General features: G+C 30.8%; 1 protein-coding gene across 2 annotated transcripts in view; it reads left to right on the top strand.

The window, feature by feature from the left end:
* The window catches only part of LOC127728755 (solute carrier family 35 member E3-like), a 29,003-nt gene extending 8,893 nt beyond the window's left edge, over window positions 1-20,110 (top strand). Inside the window, exons 1-6 of one of the 2 annotated variants that reach the window (XM_052236386.1) lie at window positions 6,785-7,964; window positions 11,515-11,625; window positions 12,382-12,543; window positions 13,047-13,129; window positions 14,158-14,270; window positions 15,833-20,110. In XM_052236386.1, the coding sequence (XP_052092346.1) occupies window positions 7,563-7,964; window positions 11,515-11,625; window positions 12,382-12,543; window positions 13,047-13,129; window positions 14,158-14,270; window positions 15,833-15,912 (951 nt within the window). In that variant the 5' untranslated portion in view covers window positions 6,785-7,562 and the 3' untranslated portion in view covers window positions 15,913-20,110. Of the gene's footprint in view, window positions 1-6,784; window positions 7,965-11,514; window positions 11,626-12,381; window positions 12,544-13,046; window positions 13,130-14,157; window positions 14,271-15,832 lie in introns of those variants that run through there. The other variant, XM_052236391.1, reaches the window with a different exon arrangement.
* The last annotated feature ends 1,664 nt before the right edge of the window (window positions 20,111-21,774 follow it).

Below are 21,774 nucleotides of genomic sequence, written 5' to 3'. Positions count from 1 at the left end.
AGGAAGGTTGGGATTGATTTTGGGGGTTATGGTACCAACAGTTCAGGAATTAGGGGCCAAAAACAAGCATTTTTGGAGTTTCCGGACAATAACTTGTGTGTATGTGTATGGATCTCTCTGAAATTGTACCAAAAGGTTCCATATCACAAAGGGAAGGCTGGGATTGAGTTTGGGGGTAATTGCCCCAAACGTTCAGGAATTAGGGACAAAAAAGGGGCCAAAAACAAGCATTTTTCTAGTTTCCAGACAATAACTTGTGTTTAAGTGTATGGATCTCTCTAAAATTGTACTACAAGGTTCCATACAACAAAGGGAAGGCTGGGTAATTACTCCAAGGAAGGGGGTGGTTCTAAAAGTTTGGGGGGATTGTTTTTCCAATTTTTTTGGGGGGTTCATATTTTTTTTTTCTTGAAAATTTTTGAAATTTCAAATAATTGCACAGTATTGCGCAATACCAAGAAATCTTCAATTGCACAGTATTGGGCAATAGCAAGAAATCTTCAATTGCACAGTATTGCGCATTAGCAAGAAATCTTCAATTGCACAGTATTGCACAATAGCAAGAAATTTTCAACTGCACAGTATTGCGCAATAGCACAGTATTGTTCAATAGCACAGTATTGCGCAATAGCAAGAAATCTTCAATTGCACAGTATTGCGCAATAGCAAGAAATCTTCAATTGCTCAGTATTGCGCAATAGCAGGAAATCTTCAATTGCACAGTATTGCGTAATAGCAAGAAATCTTCAATTGCACAGTATTGTGCAATAGCAAGAAATCTTCAACTGCACAGTATTGCACAATAGCACAGTATTGCACAATAGCAAGAAATCTTTAATTGCACAGTATTGCACAATAGCAAGAAATCTTCAATTGCACAGTATTGTGCAATAGCAAGAAATCTTCAATTGCACAGTATTGCACAATTGCACAGTATTGCACAATAGCACAGTATTGCACAATAGCAAGACATCTTTAATTGCACAGTATTGCACAATAGCAAGAAATCTTCAATTGCAAATAAATACAAATCTTTTAACCCATTTCAATTGGGTTAATTTAAAGTCTTTATTTTTTGGGGGTTCTAACCTTGTATTACTTTTTTGGATATTGGGCCCCATTTTTAAATTGGTCTACATTGAGGTCAAAAGGGTCCAAAATTAAACTTTGTTTGATTTCATCAAAAATGAATAATTGCGGCTGTATAATATGCTGAATCTTATTGTGCATTTAGATTTTTGTTGCGCCTGCGACTTTTGTTGCAAAAGCGAGACATAGCGATCCTACTATTTGTCGGCGGCGGCGGCGTCCACAAATATTCACTCTGTGGTTAGAGTTTTTGAAATTTTAATAATTTTCTTAAACTATCCTGCATTTCAACCAAACTTGGACAGAAGCTTGTTTATGATCATAAGATAGTATCCGGAAGTAAATTTTGTGAAAAAAAAAATCCTGTTTATACGTATTTTTCTCATAAATGGACTTAGTTTTTCTGCCAGTTAACATTGACTTCACTCTGTGGTTAAAGTTTTTCAAATTTTAAAAACTTTCTTAAACTATCCTGGATTTGTACCACACTTGGACAGAAGCTTGTTTATGATCAAAAGCTAGTATCTAGAAGCAAATTTTGTAAAAATTTATTTCCTGTTTTTCTGTATATTACTTATAAATGGACTTAGTTTTATTCCAGTTAACATTACGTACAGTCTGCAGTTAAAGTTTTTAAAACATTTATTAGATTCATAAACCTTCTTGGATTTTTACCAAACTTGAACAGAACTTCTTACAATCAAAGATAGTATCTAGAAGAAAATTTTTAATAATTTTTTCCCCATTTTTGTTGAGCCTGCGACTAACAGCAAAAGTAGGCGAGACACTGGGTTCCGCGGAACCCTTACGAATTTTTTTATTTTGGGCCCTGTTTTCAAATTAGTCCATATTAAGGTTTAAAGGGTCCAAAATTAAATTTGTTTGTTTTAAATTAAAATTAAATTTTTGGTTTTTAGCTCACTGTTCCGAAGGAACTGTGAGCTTAAGCCATCACTTGGCGTCCGTCGTCGTTGTCCGTCGTGGTCGTCCGTCTGGTGTAAACTATTTCAAACATCTTCTCCTCTGAAACTACTGAACCAATTCCAACCAAACTTAATCTGAATGATCCTTAGGGTATCTAGAATAAAGTTTGTGTTTTATTTTCTGTTTTCGTCAAAACACATGGCTGCCATGGCAAAAATTGAACATAGGGGTAAAATGCAGTTTTTGGCTTATATCTCAAAAACCAAAGCAGTTAGAGCAATCTGACATGGGATAAAAGTGTTCATTAGGTGAAGTTCTATCAGCCCTGAAATTTTCAGATGAATCTAAAAACCCATTGTTGGGTTGCTGCCACTAAATTGGTAATTTTAAGGAAATTTTGCAGTTTTTGGTTATTATCTTGAATAGTATTAATGATAAAGATAAACTGTAAACAGCAAATATATTCAGCAAAGTAAGATCTACAAATAAGTTTATATGACCAAAATTATCAATTGACCCCTTAAGGAGTATTGCCCTTTGAGGACAATTTTACACAATTTGTTTATCATGTTTTCTAACTAAAAAATCTTCTCCTCTGAAACTACTGAACCAATTCCAACCAAACTTAAGCTGAATGATCCTTAGGGTATGTAGAATAAAGATTGTATTTTATTTTCTGTTTCGTCAAAAAACATGGCCACCATGGCTTAAAATAGAACATAAGGGTAAAATGCAGTTTTTGGCTTATATCTAAAAAACCAAAGGAGTTAGAACAAATCAGACAGGGGGTGAAAGTGTTCATTAGGTGAAGTTCTATCAGCCCTGAAATTTTCAGATGAATCTGATAACCCATTGTTGGGTTGCTGCCACTAAATTGGTAATTTTAAGGAAATTTTGCAGTTTTTGGTTATTATCTTGAATAGTATTAATGATAAAGATAAACTGTAAACAGCAAATATGTTCAGCAAAGTAAGATCTACAAATAAGTTTGTATGACCAAAATTGTCAATTGACCCCTTAAGGAGTATTGCCCTTTGAGGACAATTTTACACAATTTGTTTATCATGTTTTCTAACTTTAAAAAATCTTCTCCTCTGAAACTACTGAACCAATTCCAACCAAACTTAAGCTGAATGATCCTTAGGGTATGTAGAATAAAGATTTTGTTTTATTTTCTGTTTCGTCAAAAAACATGGCCGCCATGGCTAAAATTAGAACATAGGGGTAAAATGCAGTTTTGGCTTATATCTCAAACACTTAAGCAATTAGAGCAAATAATCTGATGAGGGGTTAAAATGTTCATTAGGCCAAGTTCTATCAGCCATGAAATTTTCAGATGAATCTAACAGTCCATTGTTAGGTTGCTGCCACCAAATTGGTAATTTTAAAGAATTTTGCAGTTTTTGGTTATTATCTTGAATATTATTAATGATAAAGATAAACTGTGAACAGCAAAAATGTTCAGCAAAGTAAGGTCTACAAATAAGTTCATATGACCCAAATTGTCAAATGTGTCCTTAAAGGAGTTATTGCCCTTTAAAGACAATTTTCATAATTTGTTCATCTAGTTTGCTTACTTTAAAAAATCTTCTCCCTTGAAACTGCTGAATCAATTTCAGCCAAATTTGGGCTGAATGAGTTTCAGAGTATCTAGTATAAATTTTGTATTTTATTTTCTTGTACGTCAAAAAACATAGCCACTATGGCTAAAATGGAAAAGAGGGGTAAAATGTATTTCTTTGCTTTTGAAGAAAATATGACAGATTCAAAGAAAATTTCAATGGAATTTATAAGCCACTCATTAATATATATTAAAAAGCAAAAATAATCATTGATGAAAGATTTAAGCAAAAAATTACAGGTGAGGGATTCAGGCTCTTGAGAGCCTCTTGTTTTTTATTTGCTGAATCTAACCATGTTGTTAGATTTTGGATATCAGACCATTCTAGGTAAATAAAATGTCCCATTTCAAAATTTTAAGATCTTTGACCACATTTATTTTGTGTCAGAAACCTATATCATGTTAAAAATTTGATCACAATCCAAATTCAGACAGTATCAAGCTTGAACATTGTGTCCAAACTTGCCCCAACTGTTCAGGGTTCGACCTCTGCGGTCGTATCAGGCTGCGCTCAGCGAGGCATTTTATTTTATATTATCCTGAAAACAATAATAGAAAGAGAGAAACTGTAAACATGGAACATGATAAACATGCAAACTGAGATATATGAATTATTTTAATGATGTTGATAACTAACTTGATATGGTGATAACTGCTTAGTTGAAATCGGGGTACCAAAGCAGTTATCACCATATCACATTGAGTTGTGTACCAATCTCCAGATTTTTTTTTAATGTTTGATTTTTTTGTGTAAGTAAACAAATGTTATCCAAGTTCCTGAAGAAAAATAATCCTCTGGCCTTAATTTCACTTGATTACATTTGAAAAGTGGATTACACATGCATTTGAAAATACATAATAAGGAAAAATGAATTTTTTATCCTGAAAAAGTGAAAAATATAATCAAAATTGCCTGTATTTGCCAGGTGAGTGATTCCTGATCTTAGGAGTCTCTAGTTTCTTAAAATATTTTAATTAAATGACACTATTGTCACCATTTGCATTTTTAAAAAATTGAACTTAGAAAATATCCTTCACCTCTATTGAATTTTTGTCTGCTTCTACCCAATGATACAATGTACATGAAACTTGAGTGGCTAACTCATACTGACCAGTTTGTCCATAATTTATTCAGCCCTTTATTCATTATTTTCATGTAATGAGGGAAACGAAAGAAATATTTGATTTTGTTTAATCTGTTTGTAGAAGAGTTGTATTAATGCTTTGAGAAACTGTACCAATTTAAGAAGTTCAAATGGTAAAGAAAAGCAGATTTTAGTGCCATATGTGACATTTAGCCTCTTTTTTTTTCAAAATTGAATTGCAAGACAAAAAAGGATATGGATACAAAACAGCATATGTCCAGTCAAAAAAATCTTATGTCTAGGATACTTTTGTTGATTCTGTTTTTGTAGTTTTTCCCAATTTAAACAAATCAGACAAATTTAAGTTATTTTTGTTAAAAAAACATGGCCACCTGTTACAATGTTTTTTGCATGCAGATTGATTGTATGTTTTTCCAGCAATTGACCTTATGAAATTGATAAAATCTTATATTTTGACATTAAGAAAAAGATATTTTGTAATGAATAAAAGTGAGTTTAGGTTTCTGCTCTATCATGTCTGTATAGATAAAACAGTTCGAATTCATGCATCTGTTAATTAAAATTACTTTTCAGTATCAAATGTATATATATGATAAGTCATTTTGTAAACTATTTGAAAGCTGTTATATTACCCATACTACATGTTGGAGAGATCTGCTTCATTATAGAATCCCAAAAATAAATTTAAATGGAAAGTTTTACTATGCTTAGTCAGAAAAAGGTTACCTTTAAAACTGCAAGTCAAAATTGAATAGTGGATTAATTCTGTGTCTTGGTTTGCTCCACTTTTAGTTATGTTAGTTAGCTTTTTCTACTGAAGGAAAATAATTTTACAGTGGACTAAAGAAAATGAAAGGATATTGAGTAAATGTACATGGGACAAAATCGCACACAATACATAGAAAACATAGAAAATTATCAATTAACAGGGCTTTTATTCCTGTTCTTCATCTTGACAGTTGATGTAGGGTCTTCAACAATGAACGAATCATTCATACCCTACAAGGTCAAGACGGTCCCTAGTGTCGACTTAAGCGGTACTATTGATAAAAATAAACCACAGTTCACCTTCTTGCTCCCCACCCGCCTTTGAGTGCCAACTTGTGCGATGCTTGTGTACGACGGTTCTCCAGTCGAAAGCACCAACAAAAGAAGGTTACACAACCAAAGATCATTTTCTATTTATATTTATATGTCTTTTATCTTATAAGGTAGAAATGTCACTTTGTTATCCATAATAAAATTGTTTAAGCCAATTTGCAAAGAAGAACGTAAGATCTCATCTACTGAAAGCTTTAATAGAGACAAAATTTACACTATATTATTACAACTAGTGTAAATTACATTATATGCAGTAAATACTACGAAATGAGTATTTATCATAGAAACCATGGCAACCAAATATTTTTAGGCAAAAAGTACACAAAATGTACAACATTCATTTGAAATTTGAATCCAAATAAGATGTTGATAATAACTCATTGCCAAAGAAGTACATTTGTACTTTATAAATATATTTGTTTGTAAATCAAAATGTTGCCATTAACTTAAATCTTCTTATGTCAATATACAAATCATGAAAGTACAGAAATTTATTTTAACACAGTACTTTCATGGTCTAATATATTTTTTATATTCTGAAAACTTCTATATATGTTCTTGTAGAATTTTTTATTTCATTTTTTCTTTATCATGAACATATCACATATTTTTCAATTCAATATGCAAACGAGGAAGATGTTAAGATTTAGCTTATGGCTAGAAATTTGAGACATACTGATATATGCAAGCTTATGTGGAATATACCTTTAAGGCAATTGTTTACATAAATTCAAGGGAGAGGTTTAACTAGAAAATAGAATGGTTACTCTTCATTTTTACTTTTTATGCATTAATATTTTAAAAATTGAACAAGAAACAAAATTGTCAAGTATGTTTTGTGTAAGATAGTTATTATTTTATTTTCAAAGACATAATCCAAGAACAATTGAAATATTGAGTTATCTCCCCTGTTGACAAAATCTATTTTTAAACATAAATTTTTACCTGTTCTTATATTTAATACACATGGACATGTCTCAAGGATGAATGAGTTTGTTAGAAAGTGGTCATTACTGGAAGCTTTACATGTAATATTGCTGCAGGTTTCATGCAAAAGACTAGAATTTTAAAAAAAATCATACAATTCTAAGGAGGAATAGACTGTACAAGATAAAAAGATATTGATAAAGTTATTTGTGGAATTTTATCATACTGTTAGGTGTTAGGAGTTGAAGCAAGAAATGATGGTTTACATGTTTAGTGAATATACATGAAAAATTTAGCAGAAATTGTAAAAAAGGCAATACTAGCCAAGAGGAAATACCTGAATGAAGTCTGAACCATAGCTATATTAAGGAGGAAATACCAGTGAATGAAGTCTGAATATTAGCTATATTAAGGAGGAAATACCAGTGAATGAAGTCTGAACCATAGCTATATTAAAGAGGAAATACCTGAATGAGGTCTGAACCATAGCTATATTAAGGAGGAAATACCAGTGAATGAAGTCTGAATATTAGCTATATTAAAGAGGAAATACTTGAGCAACTACCAAGACACATCTTCATTTGCATATAAGATAAATGATCTCTCATAAATTTCAAAAGTACAAATATTTATTGATTTTTGGTAAAATGATCATAGATTATTCAAAGAAGCAGCTGTTTAAATAAAACTTGCTGTTACAGGTATTGTTTAAAGACATTTAATATTAATTTTATTAATATTTTCAATTCTGAGGAACTTACTGCAGATCAAGTGTGCAAATCATCATAGAAGCAATGGAAAACTTGGCACCAGCCCCTCCATCAAATTTGATGATCAGTTTTGGTCTAGCTATGAATGTGTGTTTTTCTATAACAATCATTATGATCAACAAATGGGTGTATGTATACGGAAAGTTTCCAAACCTTACTCTTACATTTATTCATTTTGTGATAACATTTATCGGACTTTTTATTTGCCGACTCTTTAGAGTGTTCAAACCAGCTAGTCTTTCCATATTACAAGTACTTCCATTAGCAATGACTTTTTGTGGATTTGTGGTATTTACCAATCTGTCTTTAGGAACCAACAGCGTGGGAACATACCAAATTATAAAGACCATGACAATGCCTTGTATTATGATCATCCAGACACAGTTTTATAAAAAATCATTCTCATTAGCCATAAAACTGACCATGGTAATGGACAATTTAATTATTCTATAATTAGCATTGTTTAAATGACTTTTTCAAATTCTGTTTCAGGTTTTTTTTTCCAAACTTATATTTGTTTTATCATTTCAATCATTACTGTGTTACATTATGTATACATTTTCAGGGTATGAGACAGGATTTTGGGGGACACAATACACATACAATGTTTGAAAACAAGGAGAAATGATATTTTAAAATATAGATTTTAAGATAAATTGTGTTAAGGAAAATTGCCATTTTTGTGCACAAATTATTGGAAAATAATATATTAAAATTCTATACCTACATATATGCCAGATTTTTCATACTTAACATGCTTAATATTTGTAATCTGAAGGGATTAAATCAAAGCTTAATAAAGGAAAAATCACAAAAATAATCAAATTATAAATAGTAGTGTGATAAATTAAAAAAACAAAATCTAATGGAAAACTATAACTGAATTTTACAAGTACAAAAAAATAGGGCAATGCTTATTGCTGTGTACCAGTAATTGTTTGAAGTGTTATGTAGTTTACCAAGTTTTATGATAAGGACTGATATAATCTTATTTATAAATAGATAAGTTATCTATTTTTCAAGCTTAGTATTAAAAATTAAATTCTTCTTACAGTTACCCCGGTAAGTTATGTTTGATATTTAAAATGTACATGTCGAGTTAATAACAACCTTCAATATTAGTTCTTAAATTTATGTTAAATAATGATCACTATTTATTTAAGTAAAATATTTATATATGTAATAAGAAGCAATGACAATAATGCTCAATTTTATTTGGTACATGTACCTATTAAAGAAGAGCAAAGAAAACAAATACAAAGGTTCAATAATTTAACATATAATTGTAGGCCAAAAAGAAATACTGGTGTTTAGGATTTCCCTACCCACTCTTTTTTTCTTTGCCTCAAAGTTTTTATTTTTTGTGAATTGTGTCGAAATTTCAGGTCTCCCCATACATGCCCCATATACTTTTAAGTTAAAAAAATTAGTCAAATACAAAAAGAATTCCTTTCTACGTTTATCTTCCCTATCAATATGGTCAAATAGGAAACACATACTTTTTGTTTAGCCTTAGAGCACAGGCTGTTCTTTAAACATTTGAACTCTGTTTTTAGGGGCACAGGATGTTTGCGCTTTTTTACCTGTAACACCATAGGACATTTGCGCTCCAAACACTATGGACATTTGCGCTTTAAATTTTGATACACCTGTATTAAATTGATCAGACATTTGCACTTTTTTACCTGTAGTCATCTGCCTGTAATTTTAATGAGTTGTAATCATTACATAAATAAATTCAAATTATATTTGTGGTTAGTTACTTCACATTGACAGAGTCTTAAACTAGAGACATATATACACATAAATATATATGTCATATGTCTCTGCTTAAACACAGAGTTTAAAGTTATAGACTAGTAAAGGAAAAGAATGTATGTCACGATGGATTTTTATCATTGAACAACAGTCGGTTAATTACATTAAAATTCGTTATATTGATGAACAGGGACCTCATTCAAGAATTGAGAAAGAGAAACTAAAATATTTATATGAAATGTGGGCGAAATACCAGTCAGGACAGATTTAATACAAGAGATAAACTGAGCTTCAGATATCAAGCGAAAACTGACCTGTAATGACTATACGTGTCTTTGTGTCTTTAGAATGTTTAATTTTAGCTATATATAACTATATTAATGTGCTATGAAAAGACTATTAAACTTTTAACCATAATGAAATTAAAACTTTAACTCTACCAGGTCAAACCTACCTGTCTTAAGCCAGGATAAAATAGGAGGGAAGTCATAAGAAGCAAATATTGTAAAAGTGCAAATGTCCTATGTAAAAAGTGCAAATGTCCTATGTAAAAAGTGCAAATGTCCTATGTAAAAAGCGCAAATGTCCTATGAAAAAGCGCAAATGTCCCATGCCGGTTTTTAGCCAGATAGAATGATGTTTAGTTCGGGTATAAAAGTGTTCTTTTTTATTTTTAGTTTTGAAATTTTCGATTTTTGGAGAAAATGGTATCTGAAATTCTCTTAAGCTATTGGTCCTATATATAGTTCCAGATCAATGTGCAAGATTTGTAATTGTAAAAAGATATTTAGCAAGGTGTGAGAAATAATAATTGTATATAAAATAAATCAATATTACGACATGTATTTAAACTTTCTGTTATGCTAATGTATTACAAAAAAAAAGTCTTTCTTCTGAAGTCTTTTTGTTTTTTGCTACATTGTTTGAAGTTAGAAGGTGATAAATATTCAAAGTATTGGTTGATGATTGATGGTTGTAACATGTGTAACATACATTTCTAGAGTGTCTACAAAGTCATGTGACATTGAATTTTGACAACTGACCTGGTAATAGATTCAAGCTCTCTCTACACCCAAGCAGTGGATATATTTTTTTTTAAATTGGATGCCAACCTATGCATCTAATACTGTATGTGATTGGATAAAAATGTTTTGATCTACATGATTTAAGCAAGTAAGGGCTGTAGTTGTAGAGAATTTCCAATCTTGTATAACTGTTCCTGGTATAAGAGTTTCTAGTCACACAAATGTAAATGTTTTATAATTTTGCAATTATTTTACTGGGAGCATGGTTTTGTACAGCATATTAACAGGTTTTTTGGTAAGGTTATTCATCACTTTGTTGGTTTAAGCGAAATGTTCAAAATGTAGATCACTAGATTTTTTTCAAATCAACACAATGTTTCTCTGTGGTCAGTTTTTCCAAAATATTCATACTTTAAACCAAATATAATAGCAAAACTTTGTGATTTACTTTTACCGACAAAATCCACAACATTGGTACCGCATGAATATACTGAATCCACAGTATCCTACGGATCTTTTATTTTAGAAGATTAGTAATAACACCCATGTTTTAACTGAGAGAATTCAATAATCATGCTCCCAAGAAAATGGTGAAAACATACTAGATCCACTTTTAAATAAGCTGTACTATTATGGTGTCATTTCAATACAATGATATTGTTGATTAAATAGGTTTCTTGGTTGTCTATACACTCATTGTTGAAGGCTGTACTGTGACCTATTGTTGCCGTACTTTGACCTATAATGGTTTACTTTTACAATTTGTGACTTGGATGTAGAGTTGTCTCATTGGCACTCATACCACATCTTCTTATATCTATATACATCTACGTCATATGGTCTTTGGTGGATAGTTGTCTCATTGGCAATCGTACCACATTTCCTTATTTATATATTAATGAAAGACATGACAAACAAATCAATTTTTGAATATTTTCCGAAAGTCCCCAATTGTTCATTTACCATGTTTACAAAATTCCAGGTACTAACTAGTGTTACAATATGACTGAATTTTGTTTAATCATTTTACATTTATTTTTACCTACGGTACATACACAAATATCTTTTTTAAAATGCCAAAAAATCATCAACATGACACAATTTCATTGCAAAAGATAACATTTTTTTTTCCATATTTATGTAAACAATATATCATTAATTTCAGTGTTTTTTTTAATTTTGCTGTCTTTCAGATTCCTATAGCTTTAGGTGTTTTCCTAAATTCCTTCTATGATGTCAAGTTCAACTTATATGGAATTATATATGCATCTCTTGGTGTGTTTGTTACTTCACTGTATCAGGTGGTAAGTAATAATGGAAAGATTGCATAAACAAGTACTGTAAATTATAATTTCAAGATCAAGTATACCACTACAGAGTTTAATATTCAAGCTTAAAATTAGGTCATTGTGACAGAATAAGTGAAATTTTTTTAAATGTATAGAGAAATTGTAGCATATTTAAATGAATAAATAAGAAACACAGAAAAATCAATATTTCATTCATATCCTAATACATGGTAGCAGGGATCACCACAGGCTGTTTAAAGGTGGAGCTCCTCCACCCTTAAATTTTCAGCTCCACCCTTTAATCTCCAGCACCACTCTTGAATTTCTCAACACCACCCTTGAATTTTTGAAAAATGTGATGAAAAGGTAAAATTTTTGACAATTTTTACTTCAAAAGTATAAATTCATGCCTTAATTACAATTTTTTTTACAGTGGCTTGAATTTGTTTATCTTTTTCCTAATTAACAGATTATGATCTACTATAAAGATCTTGTGTGATTGTAATTTCAATATAATTTTTTTTTTGTGAACACCACCCTTAAAATAAATTCTGTGGTGATCCCTGCGTAGTACAAAATGTATAAAGAATCAATTTTACTGCATTCAGCTATAGGATAATATTTTGTGATGGAAAAATATTTAGTAACTTTTGAGCATTTTAATAGGATAAATATTGTAACTTTGTTTGATAATTTCATCATATTTAAACATATTAAAGGACATTTTTATTTTTATCCAGTAATTAACAAAATTAAATATTGTTATTTCAGTGGGTAGGAGAAAAACAGCATGAATTCCAGGTGAACTCAATGCAGTTGTTATATTACCAAGCACCTCTATCATCAGCTATGTTGTTTGTTGTCATCCCTTTTGTGGAACCTAGTGTGTTCAGCTTCTATGGAGCACTGGGAGAATGGCCAATTCATGTTATTGTAAGACTTCATTTTATGAGATTGATATCATTAGAAAAAAAAACCACTGAAATATATTGTTTTCAAATGCACAGAATAACTGTATATTTTATATAATTTTATGGTAATTCCATTATGGACTAAGAATAAGATTAATCAAAAGAAATAACATTCATGATGGCTGTTGTTAGGTTAAAAAAAATAACAGTATGAGATACAGAATACATGTATGTTTACTTTATAAAGAACTAACATTTTTTAAAAAGGGAAACAACTCATATTTGAATGGTTGTCATTCCACCTTATATGTTTAGATCAGTGGAGTCTTTTATACAGAAAAAAATATGCTATCTAGAATAAAGTAATTCTTTTCTAAGAAAATGTAAACTTCTTAAATCTACTTCTTTTAAGAAATATTAACATTACTTTAAGTATAAGTTTAATTTCACAAGATTGTATGTGTGTGTTTGCTTGAATTTAGTATTTAAATCTTGTCAACAAATTTTTTTTCATTTATATTTCAGGCAATGGTGCTTCTTTCAGGATTGGTAGCATTTATGGTCAATCTTTCAATATTCTGGGTTATAGGAAATACATCAGCTGTTACGTATCCTTTATTAAAAAGACCAGAGAAAAGAAGGTGGTAAAATAAAAGACAAAGATGCTTAGTTCAAAATATTTGTATCAGCATCATCAAACATTATTTTTAAGAATGATCGAAGTTTTGAGTGCACAATGACCTAGTATTTGACTATCTCTTAGAAGATACAATAAAAGACATAAAACCTATATGAACTGACCTTCTATTAACTAGAGATTATCCATACTGAACTACATGTATTAGGACATACAATGAATATTTTTGTTATTGAACAAGTGTGAACTAAATACCTGTCAAACTCAGGCACTTATCTTTTAAAAAAAATATACCTATATTTACCTTTGCTTAACACAAGGTTCTCATCTTGCATTTTCGTGAAAAAGACGCTCGGTCTTGAAATTTTCATTATTTTTCTATTTGATAGTTGTCTATCCCAGTAAAACTTATTAGGTTGTGAAACTACATTAGTGTATCTATAAATCTACAAAAATTACAGATAAAATGTTGAGTTTTTTTGGGGTCATATTTGTCAATTACTGTGGATTCATTTATTTTCGTGGATACCAAATTTCGTGGATTGAAGAAAACTTATTTTTTCATGGATAATTGATTTCTTGGATTCGTCAAAGTCTGTATACAAGACTTTAGAAAATGCATACTTCGTTAAACATTTAAATTTGTGGTTTACCTATACCCACGAAATCCACCAAAATTGGTATCTAACGAATAATAATGAATCTACAGTAACACATTTTTATGACATCACAGTTAACTCACAAAATCATTTCGGAACAAGAACAATCAATTCAATTATCAATAATTTTAACATTATTTTAAAAGGATTAAGGAGTTTTACATTTTTTTTAGATTCCAGAGGGCAAATAATGGTACCTATTAAAAGTCCTCCTTTAAACCAAAAGAAAAGAAATATTTGAAGTTTATTTTAATTGCACTGTATTATTGGTTTACAATCTTTTTAATGATTGTTCCATAACTTGTTTTGTTCACAAGTATATTCCTTAACTTTTACTTAGATATAATATGGTTGGTCATCTAAAATTCTGTTTAACAGTAGTTCTTGGATTCCTTCTATTCCATGATCCAATCAGTATGTTACAATTGCTTGGAATTTTACTTACATTATCAGGTGAGATATGTATATATGTATAAATCACTTTTATTTCACAATATTTCAAAATTATTTCAGTTATTTTCTTGGGCAAAATGCAATTAATTCTTTGGTATGAACTGCACCCATGGTTCATTTTATTTATGATATTCAGAAATCTATTATTTGGGAAGAAAGTGTCAAAAATGAATTAGAAATAATACTATTGTAGTTATTTTTAAGGGTCACTGTGGCCTTGTGGTCTTGGAATTGGATGTCTACCTTACAAAGTGTTCCTGATATGCTTCATTTCATTACAGTAAACAAACATTTCATTTCTATTCCAATCATTTTCAAAAAGATAAGATGCAGTTAGTATTTCTGCATCAGTGGTATAATTGAATTTAAGGCCTCATATCTTAGTGGTCTGGTGTTTTGATATGATATTTGTATTTACTGCTTCTTCACCAAGCATGTGGAAGAGAAGTGTAAATGTCAAGATAGGTTGTCTTAAAATCAGAGTATTGTGTCAAGATAAAGAGTCTTCTTATATATTGTTCACTAGTGAGATAACAAACTTTCAAAATCTGATTTAACATGTTGGTCTTGGATAAAGCAGGGCATATTTATATCTCCTTTACAATATAGTTGTCCTGAATATATAAAGATAAGGAGATATGGTATGATTGCTAATGAGACAACTATCCACTAAAGTTCAAATGAAGATATTATTGGTATATAGTCAGCTATAAAAGGCTCCAGCATAAAAAATATGAAACAATTCAAATGAGAAAACTAACGGCATAATTTATAACAATACAATTTACGAAAAAACAAATATGACAGACAAGAATCAATATCAACCACTGAATTAGAGGTTCTGATATGATACATTGGTTTACTCTTGGTACTCCAAATTCATCAACTATGTAAGCTGGCTGCCATGAATTTGTATGGTATTTAAAAAGTGGCATTAAACCAAGAAAACAAATAAAATATTCCTCATTATAAACATACCCATCTAATTGTGCAAACTTGGTAAGACACTGAAAACTTCCAATTGTGAAAATAGTGTTTTTATTTGAAAATATTCACTGCAGCAACTACTTTTTAAGGAAAATCTAAGTGGTGAATTTATATGATTAAAACAAATCAAGGGATCATTATTAGGAAAAAATTGTATTATTTAGATATTTTATTATACATTTTTAAATCTCAATGATGATAAAACCTTTTCCAGTAAAATATTTCATTTAAATTGATTAAATTTGGATGAATCTATAGTGATTAATGATAGTTTTGAAAAAATAATAACAATATGTGAAAAAAAATTTACATTATCCTGTCCATTTACTTCTTTGTAATAGTTAACCTCTTTATTAAATCATTATCCTTTTGTAGTTACAAAGTATTTCATTTCTGTTCAAGAGTGTTTTTCCTTGTAAGGATTGATACAGAAAGTTCTATTAAATTTTTATAAAGTCTAGCTGGTAAAGTAATGAAAAGTCACATATTTCACATACACTGATGAATTAAGAAAATGCCTGCACACATTATTTAGAGCTTTTGCACATTTAATAAAGGTAATTTCTTTTTTTCAGGTGTTATATTATATACACATATAAAGCTGAAGGAACAAAAAACAATGGCAGTTAAATTACCTCTATCAACAAAAGAGTGACATGGTGACAGTTTGATTCATAGATATTCAAACAATATTATATTACTTTTTCAAGAGGACTTGTTAAATTTCAGATGTAGTTTCAACTTGCCAGTTGTTTTAGTGATAAGTTATTTAAAATGTTGATTTTACTGTAAAAAGATATATAAGCTCACCTGGCCCAAAGGGCCATAAGTGTGAGCTATTGCCATCACATGGCATCTGTGTTTTGTTGCTTATCTGTTGTTAAATGTTTAAAGTATGAGGCATGATTAGGCTATTTTTTTGGCTCCTTAAATTTGGAGATAAAAATGTACTATAAAATTATCAAATAACATCTGTCAGATGTTCAAGGGCTTTGTCTATCTGATATCAGTACTTAAACAGTGTCGGTTAAACTTCATGTGTTTCAGTTCAATTTCCATTTTAATAAATAAAATTCGCGGGGGACATGGAAATACCGGGTGTCAGTCTGGTCTTGTTAGCGCTCTCACGTGTACAATTCTTGCCAGAATTTTATGAAACTTTAATCATAGGTTTATATTAGCAATGTCTTGGACGAATTTGAAAATCAGTACCGATCGATTATTTTTAAAAGAGTTATGCCCCTTGGAAACATTAATTTTATGGAAAATTGCATTGTTAGCGCTCTCATGTGTTCAATTCTTGCCAGATTTTTATGATACTTATATCATAGGTTTATATCAGCAATGTCTTGGACGAGTTCGTAAAATTAGTGCCGATCAATTATTTTTAAAAGAGTTATTCCCCTTGAATATAAATTATATGGAGAATTGCATTTTTAGCTCTCTCATATGTACAATTCTTGCCAGAATTTTATGAAACTTTAATCATAGGTTTATATTAGCAATGTCTTGGACGAATTTGAAAATCAGTGCCGATCAATAATGTTTAAAAGAGTTATGTCCCTTGGAAATATTAATTATATGGAAAATTGCCTTATGAGCGCACTAAAATGTGATCAATTCTTGCAAGATTTTTATGAAACTTATATAATAGGTTTATATCATCAATGTTCTTTAAGAGTTCAAAAATCAGTGCCGATCAATTATTTTTAAAAGAGTTATGCCCTTGAAAATATTGATTTTATGGAAAATTGCAATGTTATCGCTCTCATATGTTCAATTCTTGCCAGAATTTTATGAAACTTATATCATAGGTTATATCAGCAATGTCTTTGACACTTTCGAAAATAAGTTTTGATTAAATATTTTTAACAAGTTATGCCCCTTGGAAATATAAATTATAATGGAAATCACATTGCATTTGCTCTGAATCCTTCATTTCTCTTAAAATATTAATAAAAAGTTTTAAAGAACAAATCAAAAGTGCTTTTTTTAGTTATTGCCCTTGTACCTTGGATAGATAAAATATGTGCAACGCGGGGGACATTGGAACTCTGTTCTTTTATAAATTATTTATTGTCCTTGATCTCATTTTCTTATTGTCCTTGATCTCATTTTCATGGTTCAGCAACTGCTTGAAAAAAATTTAGAGTTGTTTTATCATGTGAAATACTCACTTATTATGAGTAATAGAATACCTATATTTGGTATATGGGATCCTTACAAGGTCTACATAATGTCAGACATAGTTCACCTGACTTCTACCTCACATCATGGATCAGTGATCAAGGTTACATTTTTGTGTTCAAGTTTGTACCTAAGATACCATAAGCAGTAGGTCAACTATATTTGGTGTGTGGAATGATTGTAAGGTGTACATGTCAGACTGGTACCGTAGGTTTTATATGACCTTGACCCTATTTTCATGGTTCATTGGTCAATGTTAAGTTTTGTTGTTTGGTCTGTTTTCTCAGATACTATAAGCAATAAATCAGCTGTACTTGGTGTAAGGTGTTCATGTTTGTCTGCAGGTATCATCTGTCTTTGACCTCATTTTCATCGTTCATTGGTCAATGTTAAGTTTCAGTAGTAAGGTTTTCTAAGATACTATTACCAGTAGGGTCACTATACTTGGTGAATGGGATGATTGCAAGGTGTACATGTCCTGTCTGGCAGATTTCATCTGACCTTGACCTCATTTTCATGGTTTATGTTAATCAGATACTATAAGTTATAGGTCAACTATAACTCGTTTATAGAATGATTGTGAGGTGAACATATCTGTCTGCCAGGGTTCATCTGACCTTGACCTTATTTTCATGGTTCATTAGTAAATTTTAAGTTTTCGTGGTTATTTCGTTTCTCAGATACTAAAAGCAATAGATCAACTATATTCACTGTATATAATGATAACATGGTATTCATGCTGTAAAGGTTCATCTGACTTTGACCTCATTTTTAGGGTTCATTGGTCAATTGCCAATGTTCAATTTTTCGTAATTAGGTCAGTCTAACTATATTCAGTGAATGGTATGAAATTCAGTCATGATAAGTTAAGCAGGCTAGACATTTCAGCGTGTGCACTCTTGGTATAAATAGACAAGTGTGTATTTTAATGTTCTATAATCAGGTATGAAAGTATATGGAGCTATGTGATAAAAAGATGATTTTAATCAACACTTAAATATTTAGGAAACTACAAAAAAGATATATCAGAAGTTTTGCTTAAATTACCAGTACATTATGCTGTAAAAAATATTAGATTTTTTTAAAAGCATTAGATATGTAAATTCATTAAAATCATTTCTACAAAAATCCTACACAGTTGACTGTATGTGTTCGTGTTTTTTATAGGACCAAAATTGAATTTGACCTAATTTGCATATGTAAATTTTTAGGTCAGGTGATTTGCTTCTAGTCCAATTGATGAACTCTTTCTATAATTGAATATATAATAACTAAGATGACACGGATGTAAGAACAAAATTTATCAAATGTCTTTGGGGTAAACTTATGGTTCCTTAGAAAACTTGTCATTATCCCCCTCTGTATATTTAAGCAAAATTTATATATGTAGGACTCTGAACCCCGATGGTACTCTGAACCGCCATGGTTATTGAAAATATAATAACTGAGATGACCAGGATGTAAGAACAAAATTTATCAAATGTCTTGGAGTAAACTCCTGATTCCTTAGAAAACTTGTCATTATTCCCTTCATATATTTAAACAAAATATATATATGTAGGACTCTGAACCCTGATGGTACTCTGAACCGCGATGGTCACGATGATGTGCGATGGTTTGACCCTGAAGTGTGTTTTTTATCACACTGAAGAGCGATGATGGCATTGTGACGCTATCTTATTGATAGCTACACCGAAGTGTGATGGTGGTAACGCTGAAATGCAATGGTGGTATCGCTGAAGTGCAATGGACTATATAAACTATACTTTCAATGCTTTGCAGGTCAATGTAAAAGTCAATGTGTTTGTTAGAAGCAGTTTTTTTTTTTAAGTTATAAAGTGGCTTATAAACTTTTTAATACTACAGGAAACAGGGAGAGATTGGTAGAGAGGCCGAGAGGGGAAGTTAACCTTCTGTAGCAGATTTTTTTTTAAATCTACAAAAGGTAATTTTTTTTATTTCGATGGAGCGTAGAATTCTCTAAATAAATATGGGTTCGCAAACAAACTCTGAATTATATAATACTATGTTAACTAGGAACTCATGAGAGGAACCAAGTAAAGATAGAATGTAAACGCAAAATTATGTTCACATGCTGAAAATCAGAGGATGATCTCTCACTTAGTATGTAACTGCAACTAAGGACACAAAAGGACAATAACTAATGGAAATTTATATACTAACCATTAAAAAGTCTCCTTCTCATAGGATTAATAATGAAACATCTGTGATTTGAAACTAGCCATCATGCATAAAATAGACAATCGCACATCAGCGAACGGACCATCACACTTCAGAGCAGACCATGGCACTTCAGAGTGACCTTCACACTTCAGCGTCCCCATCACACCTACAAGTCCTACATATATATGCTTAGGAACAGTTATATTTTAGTGATCTTATTAATACTGGCATTGTCTAATCCTGAGTATTCATTTATTTTTGTGGATGAGAAAATATTGTATTTCATGTCAATAAGACAGGGTAAAAGAATTGCAGATAAATATAGAACAAATCTATTTGAAGATGCTATATATTAGCACACTCTGTGCAATATGATTTTGTGTTTTTTATTGTATATTGTTGATTTTCTTTTTCTTTAGATACATGTTTATTTGTCAGTTATAGTATATTATATTGTTTGTATATAAAATATGTATTAAAAACCTATGGTTTTCAATTTTTTGTAATTTTAAGTGGTAGTTTGAATTCTGGTCCATATTCTCACATCAAAGCCCTATAGTTTTCACTTTGTCCATCCTTCTGTTTGTAAACAATTTTTGTAATAGCTAAAACTCCAATAGAATGGGATGCACACCCTTGAAATTTTGCACAGAAATTGTGCATAATATGTAGTGGATAACAAAAATTTGTTAAAAAATTAGAAATTAAGGGAAGAACATTTTGGAATTCTAAAAGTGTGTTTTGTTCACACATTGTTATCAATATAATGGAATTTTATGCGACTGTCATACAAATGAGAGGTTTAGCTAGCTAAAACACCAGGTTTAATCCACCATTTTCTACATAAGGAAATGTCTGTACCAAGTCAGGAATATGACAGTTGTTTTCCATGTTTGAGCTTTTGATTTTGCCATTTGATAAGGGAATTTCGGTTTTGAATTTTCCTTGGAGTTTTGTATTTTTGTTATTTTACTGTTTAAACCTTGGACACTGGTGTAACAGCACAACATAAGAACAAACTTAACAAGAATGTGTCCATAGTACACGGATGCCTCACTCGCACTATCATTTTCTATGTTCAGTGGACCGTGAAATTGGGGTCAAAACTCTAATTTGGCATTAAAATTAGAAAGATCATATCATGGGGAACATGTGTACAAGTTGATTGGACTTCAACTTCATCAAAAACTATCTTGACCAAAAACTTTAACCTGAAGTGGGACAGACGGACGAACGGACGAACGGACGGACGAAAGAAGCACAGACCAAAAAACATAATGCCCCTCTACTATTATAGGTGAGGCATAAAAATCAGTTACAATTGGCTTAACTCGAAAGATCAGTATGAGGCACGAAAACCACTAACATCATCCAAATGCTTGCAAGAACTGAAGGGTAAAGATTGCATTTTTTGCAGTTTGCACTAAAAATTAAACATTGCACTGTATTAAGCATTGGGTGGTTCAACTACAAATATGGACAGGTAGATAACTACTTGATTCATACACCATGCACAATTTATGTTCTTCCTCAACAGGAATGGTTATACACATACACATCATTTTGTAACTTGAATATCTGAGTAAGAATGCAATTTATACCCCCAAAACAAGAGACTCAAAGCACAGAAATAAGAGTATTCACAGTTACTGAAAGCTTGTTCAAAGCCAAGTACAACCAGATTTAGTGTGACGACATCATAAACAGTCTAAGAAACACAAAGCCTTGTGCAATGCAAAAATATAAGTATGCAGTATCGACAGGATGTAGAATCAAAAGTTCACATAACTGTACATACATAGCATTATATATTTAGCCATGCTTTAATTTTTCAAAAACAATATAAAAAAAAAGTAAAATAACAAAAATACCAAACTCCAAGGAAAATTCAAAACAGAAAGTCCCTTAACAAATGGCAAAATCAAAAGCTCAAACACACCAAATGAATGGAAAACAACTGTCATATTCCTGACTTGGTACAGGCATTTCCTTATGTAGAAAATAGTGGATTAAACCTGGTTTTATAACTAGCTAAACCTCTCACTTGTATGACAGTCACATAAAATTCCATTATATTGACAACAATGTGTGAGCAAAACAAACAGACATAGTAGGTAAAAATGTCAAAAAAGAGTTTGGCTGTGCC

Source organism: Mytilus californianus, unplaced genomic scaffold, assembly GCF_021869535.1.
Source record: "Mytilus californianus isolate M0D057914Y unplaced genomic scaffold, xbMytCali1.0.p SCAF_1, whole genome shotgun sequence".
Lineage (NCBI taxonomy): Eukaryota > Metazoa > Mollusca > Bivalvia > Mytilida > Mytilidae > Mytilus > Mytilus californianus.
The sequence above is the reverse complement of the archived record's forward strand: the minus strand, read 5'-3'. Positions and strand labels throughout refer to the sequence as shown.